We start from the raw sequence: 6,733 nt of genomic DNA, 5'->3' as shown, positions 1-6,733 counted from the left end.
GAATTGGAAGAGTAAAAGTGAGAAAACTGGTGGGTTGAGATAAGAACAGTTTAATACTTGAAATAATAAAATAACAACAACAACAAGTTGTAAAGAAAAGTAAAACAACAAGGGGGGAGGAACAAAACCCAGGAAGGAAAAAAAAACCACACCTAAAACCACAAGAGGTGATGCAACTGCTCACTACCTGCCGACCAATGCCCAGCCAGTTCCCGAGCAGTGGTCACCACCCCCCGGCCAACTCCCCCCAGTTTATATACTGAGCATGACGTCACATGGTACAGAATGTCCCTTTGGCCAGTTTGGGTCAGCTGTCCTGGCTGTGCCCCCTCCCAGCTTCTCGCTGGCAGGGCATGAGAAGCTGAAAAGGCCTTGACTAGTGTAAGCACTGCTCAACAACAACTAAAACATCGGTGTGTTATCAACATTATTCTCATCTTAAATCCAAAACACAGCACTGTCCCAGCTACTAGGAAGAAAATTAACTATCCCAGCCAAAACCAGGACAGCAACCAAGTCACTGCTGCTTTCTAGAAGTGTTCAGCTGCTCAGTACACACCTACTTATGTTCTGGATAGAATACAACGACGGTGTTACATGAATCCCTGAAAAAGTGTATGGAATGATCTGCATAAAAAAAGGAAAAACTGAAATCCAGTGTTAAAGGCAGCTATTCATACACACACAGCGACTAGGCTTAAGCCCTTAAAGGAGGCCCTGAAACAAGGTATAACAAATCTTAACCTGTCTTACCATATGCAGTCTTCTCTTCTTCAGTTCTTCATACTGATCTTTGGTTGGCAGGGACATTAGGCCAAGCAGTTTTTCCTGGCAAAAATTGAAACATTTACAGTGTTGCTTCCAGGCATTCAGCCAATTTTCAAGTACTTGAAAAGAGAGATACCACCAACAGAACATCCCACAAGCAAATAAAAGGTACTTCTACACTGCAGTCATTGCCACAACTCTGAGCACGTCTTTGCTGACATAACTATACTGCTACCTAGGTTCACACCTCAGCAAGAGACAAAGCCAAGATTCACACATTCTCTTATGTCCCTAAACTCAATGCTGCTCTGACTACACTATGTGTATTCAAGCTAGCTCATTTAAGGCTACCATAAGTCATTAGGGGAACTACAGAAAATGTACAGAACTAAACCTCCCGTCAAAATAGCTTCAAACCATGGGGATGCCTGGCAAAGAAGAGAACACTATATAAAATTTACATTCAGCTCATAACATATGCTCCATTTACCTGAACAAAAAGTGTAGCTGAATATCTTATCATTCTCTGAAGTTGTAGTGTTTTAGGATGAGGTTGGGGATCTTCATGCAAGCCTAGACTCAAAATCTTCTTACTGAATCAAAGCAAACATACAGCCTCATCAGTTCAAAAACAAGGGCCAGCGAAAATGCAACAGAAGGGGAGAGAGACAATATTGGATGAAAATGTTCTGATGTTCTTTTAGGTAAACCATTTTGGATATTACAAGTTATAACACTTTCCACTCCCACTTTAAAAAAAAACAAAACCAAAAAAACCCCACCTATGCTGCTATTTGTTTCCTCTGTGCTTAGTTATTTCCACTGCAGAGGAATGCGTGATTTTTAAGGTTGGAAAAGGAAGTAGAAATTGATGGTGCACAGGAACAACATTTACATTTTCACATGCTCTTTACAACTGAGCAGACAAATGGATTATCCATATGAATAAGCAGGTATATGCTACACAAACACTGACACCAACAGTTGAGAAAAACTACAGGAAGTCATAACAGGAGATATACACATGCTGGGGGGGTGTGTGGGGGAAGAGAGAGATCTTCTTTTACCTTAAGGCATCTATAAATTCGTATACTTTTTGGATCTCCACCCTCAGGTCATTAGCATGTTCAAGATTGTAGGTTGCCTCCCCAGCACTACGAAATAAATACTTTATTGTAAGTCATGCATCCAGCTAACAATACATACAACACTAGAAGTTATCTCAAGATTACTAAGATTCAACAATGGTAAGAACAGCTAACACTAAAGGGGTTGAACGATTTTATTTCAAGCTCATTGTGATTAAAAACCCTTTCTTTGTGAGAGACGTGGAAAATTACAATAATCTTGTGAACATGAACATTTCATAGAAGATAACTTCATTTATGATTGTATTATTATTTACTATTATAGGAGAAATTGTATTTTAACACAAGAATGCCACTCTACCAGTAATATCTAAAATATACACGTACTTAGCAAATGCATCTATTTTGTGGTTTTTTCCAGGTGGTTGGGTGCAGAAAAAACACTGACTGATTGAATAAGTAACTATACCATTAAAGTAAAATAGTTATCCCTACTAACGTTTGTCAGAAAGCAAAAGCCTACACCCCCACATGGGTATAGTATTTAAGATGCTAGTAACCAACTGTCCACATGGGGACACAATCCATTATATGCACTGTACTACAATCTCACATTTATTGATAAAACAAATTAGGATTTAACAGGGAAGACTTCACCAGTTTGTAGCTTCCCTCTCCTTTTATATCACAAATATAAAAGATAAGGATCACCCTCTCAAAAGCAACTTCACTATCTATGATTCCAGTTTCTGGGACTCACTACTAGTCAGAAATCTTTAATTTCACCAGAAGTAGTCTGTTGTTTTGTGACATGTGCTTCCATTATCCAGGACATTCATATTTTTACTTTTCTCCAGTTGTCAAGCCACGTAACACCAGCTCTCATGAAGTCATTACAAAAAGCAGTAACAGCTTAGCGTGTTTTTCACCTTCTGTATTTCTTTCTTCCTTTTGGGAGGTGTGTTTTTATAAAAACAGTTTTGTTACGATGAATGACAGCCTAATTTTTCTACAACCATCAGATCTAAAGGACAGGTACAGAAATATTTGTTAATTTTAACTTCCCAAATGGACATGCTTCATAGTCTAAGACCAATGTGTGTATTCCTCTACTATACAAGCCAGAAGTATAACCTGACAACCTCTTGCAGATATAGCTGGAGAGATTTAAGTTACCCCAGTGAGAGAATACTACCACAAGAAATTATGCACAAAAGTGTGATACATGAATGCTGCTTATTCACTGCAGCACAGGGCAGGCCAGCTAGATTTAGAACAACTGTCAGGTGAAGGTGGCTTGCTTTACACAAGAACAGATGAGAAGCATTCAAACGATCCTTTGCTGCTGGCACTACTTGGAAGCCATATTATCCAGCTGAGGGAAGTAATTTCCTACTTCAACTGTTTTGAAGAGGCTCATTTACAAAACAGGAATTGTAGCCTTGTACTTCCTTTTTGCAAAGATGACAGTCAAAATATGACAGTAATGCCTCACTGGGAAGTGGCTTTAAAAAAAAAAATAAATCAGATGACTTCTCTGTATGCAACATTACCATTAATAATTAATTCAGTACTACTTTGTTTGAAGAGCATCCAAAAGACAACAGATAATCTAACACTGCTTTTTCTTACAATTTACACACTCTTGCAGCCTTAGCACACCACTTCCTTACTCCTTCCCACACTTTTGGGGAGGAAAAATACATATATTCATAAACAAAATCAGCAAATGGGGCTTACTTTAGTGATTCTGCCATCCTTATGTATTCTGGTGCCTTCTGGTCAACCTTCTCCATGCAGAGTCGGAGTTTCTTGTTTAAAACAAAATGTATAAAAAAAGAACTTATATTAAAACACTAATGCAAGAACATGCTGACATAAGCCTTTCGTGCTGCCTGTGCACATTCAAAGTTAACCGTGATGAAAGCCATTTAACTATTCAGGATGACAAGACCCTCCAGTTATCTTCAGAACACAGAAGGCATGATCAGGAACAGAGAAAGACTCCCTGTACCCCTGCAAAGCGAATTTTGAATTCAAAAGCTGTTTTAATGGATGACTTGGACAACTTCTAGTCTTAAATCTCTTCACAAAGAGCACCAACAGAAACTTCCATTAATACTAACCTGGGGGGTTTGTGGACTCTACTGAAAAGATACCTGATGGTTGTCAGTACCTGCTTTCAAAGCATATTTGAACACAGTGTTCCAGCCATACACTGTTGATCGATATAGACAGTTCAAAAAAGCATATGCCATCAGCGTGAGGACAAACAGTGCTGATGACATCGAGTCCCATAGTTCCAGTGCAGCCCATCAACAAAGTGCACAGCATATCACTGGTTCAAACAAGAACTGTTCTGAGGAATCCCAGCTGACATAGTTCACAATTTTAAGAGAGGCATCTCAGAACTATTAGTCCCAGATGATGAGAATGAAGATGTATCTTAAAACAATGTTTGAAGTTATCGTGGGATATAAATACTATATGGCAACTGGCTCCATCATTTCAGATATCTCTTTGTTACATGTCATAAACACCCAATAGAGTCTATTGTAACACAAGTGAGTATTAAGTCATAAAATAAGAGCTTGGACATGAGATAACAAGCCAAAAGTCAAGTAGTGACAACTGCAGATATATACACTGAGGATGAAAGCAGCAAAGAGTTTGATTTACCTCATAGAGTTTCACAATCTCTGGAGTGTATTCTTTCTCATCGATCTGTTGTTCTCTTTTCAACAGGGTGTCTTTGCAGTGCCGACAACAACGGATTCGGTCATCATCCTTCTCATCCAGAACTGAGCTCACGCTGCTTATGCTGCTAATGCTGCCACGGCGGGAGCCATGGACACTATTAGGTGAGGAGTTCGGGCTAGTATGAGAACCCAAGGCCTCTTTGCTGGCACTAGTGAGTTTGCCTAAAAATTATACGCAGGTAATGTTACAGTGACTGGAGAAGCCAACAGATTTTACCAACACAAACAAATTGCACTTCAGGTAATACTAGAAAACCCAGTTGAAACAGTCTGCTGAAAGACAGGCAAGGAACCCGTGACAACCAAAACTGCAAGTCAGAATTTGGGTCTTCACTGTAAATCCTGCCCCATTCTAAAAGCAGCTAGAGAGCAAACTGCTGAGAACCACTGACTCTGCTTATGCCTAGAAGCATTCTCATGTTGGAGCTTGCACAGTTATAGAATAGTGTGTGGAAGAACAGGTCTATAATGCTGTCCGTGTTTTGTGCTTGAACGCTCCAAAAAGCACAGTTAACATCATTTAGTTCCGCAGAAAATACGGTCTCCTCTCCAATGCGCTAGATGAGGAAATTAAAGTTCAAAGGGTTTCTTAAAGGCTTGCGGATGAATTTCCTTAATGTCAGCATTTGGACAACCATGGGCAAGGCTGGAAATATCCACAATAGTTTTACATGTCAAGAACCTTGGCAGTTATAATTCCTGAAGTGAATACCTTCATAGTTATGGTACTTGGTAGAATAAGACACTAAATATTAATTATATTTACTAATATATTTACTAGTAGTATATACTACTACTTCTAGTAACTTTTTCAGTGTTATGTAACACTTCCAAATCTGAAGAACGAACGGAGACAAAGAATGGAGAAATCATTCTTCTTATTCTGTTTCACAGACAAGTGTCTGCATGAAACTGAATGACATATTAAGGACCAAGTTTTCCGCACAGGCAGAATATTACCAGCAGCTCTTTTTATAATGGCAAAAAGCCAGAATGCAATTAGCACCCGGAGTGAGCTAAGGAAAGGAGGAATTAACACCACACACTGTACTTACTTGCCAAAGGAAGACTGACAAGTTCCATGCACTTCTTGCACATAATAGACCCACAAAGGCGGCAGTGGTGACGTCGGTTTCGAATACTGAACTTATTTCCACAGTCTGGGCAGAATGGAACATCCTGATCACTGACCCAAGGCACAACAGACTTCTCTATAGCTGTGATCGGGCAAGAGGGGAGGGAACACACACAATGTAAGATATTCATTCAGTTTATTCCTCAGCTGGTTAAACTATACGAGCAAATAGTCTGAGGTAAGCTCATACCAACCTCTTATTTTAGCTGACTCAGTGTTTGCTCTGTCAAACGATGTAAGCTAGTAGAAGAGAAACAATACATTCAAGAAAAATTGTACTTTTGCAAGAAAAAAAAAACCAAAACAACACAAGCCAGCCCAACAAGAAAAAGAAACCTGGGGTTTTTAAGAGATAGGCGTCTCAGCCTGTTTCACACCATTCCTGCAACTTTCCTATTTACTTCTAATGCCATACTCATACAAGTAGTGCTAAACAATGACTGCCAAACCTGTACAAATTGGAGCCTTTTGGACATGATCCTTACAGCATCCAACATTACTGCATCTGAGCCAAAATGGAAGTATATAATTGGTAGATTGTGAAGAATGAGAAGCTGGAAGAATCATGACAAAAACATTAGGGAGAAATTTAGTAAAGTAAAAGATGGGGAAAATATACAGGGAAACAGATGGCTCTTGAAACACGTGGAAGTAACATCTTCAGCTTGAAAAAACCTGTACTCGGCACTGGTGAGGCCGCACCTCGAATACTGTGTTCAGTTTTGGGCCCCTCACTACAAGAAGGACGTTGAGGTGCTGGAGCGTGTCCAGAGAAGGGCAACGAGGCTGGTGAAGGGTCTAGAGAACAAGTCTTATGAGGAACGGCTGAGGGAACTGAGGCTGTTTAGCCTGGAGAAGAGGAGGCTGAGGGGAGACCTCATCGCTCTCTACAACTACCTGAAAGGAGGTTGTAGCGAGGTGGGGGTCGGTCTCTTCTCCCAAGTAACAAGCAATAGGACAAGAGGAAATGGCCTCAAATTGCA

General features: G+C 39.9%; 1 protein-coding gene across 1 annotated transcript in view; it reads right to left on the bottom strand.

Moving 5' to 3' along the window:
- RBSN (rabenosyn, RAB effector) overlaps window positions 1–6,733 on the bottom strand; it is a 16,823-nt gene that overhangs the window by 4,488 nt on the left and 5,602 nt on the right. The window contains exons 4-10 of the mRNA XM_009283862.2: window positions 5,945–5,990; window positions 5,671–5,832; window positions 4,536–4,777; window positions 3,597–3,667; window positions 1,836–1,922; window positions 1,259–1,361; window positions 754–828 (exon numbers count right to left, since the gene is read on the bottom strand). Coding sequence (XP_009282137.1) covers window positions 754–828; window positions 1,259–1,361; window positions 1,836–1,922; window positions 3,597–3,667; window positions 4,536–4,777; window positions 5,671–5,832; window positions 5,945–5,990 — 786 coding nt within the window. The remainder of the gene's footprint in view (window positions 1–753; window positions 829–1,258; window positions 1,362–1,835; window positions 1,923–3,596; window positions 3,668–4,535; window positions 4,778–5,670; window positions 5,833–5,944; window positions 5,991–6,733) is intronic.

This window comes from Aptenodytes forsteri, unplaced genomic scaffold (assembly GCF_000699145.1).
Source record: "Aptenodytes forsteri isolate BGI_AS27 unplaced genomic scaffold, ASM69914v1 Scaffold267, whole genome shotgun sequence".
Taxonomy (NCBI): domain Eukaryota; kingdom Metazoa; phylum Chordata; class Aves; order Sphenisciformes; family Spheniscidae; genus Aptenodytes; species Aptenodytes forsteri.
The sequence above is the reverse complement of the archived record's forward strand: the minus strand, read 5'-3'. Positions and strand labels throughout refer to the sequence as shown.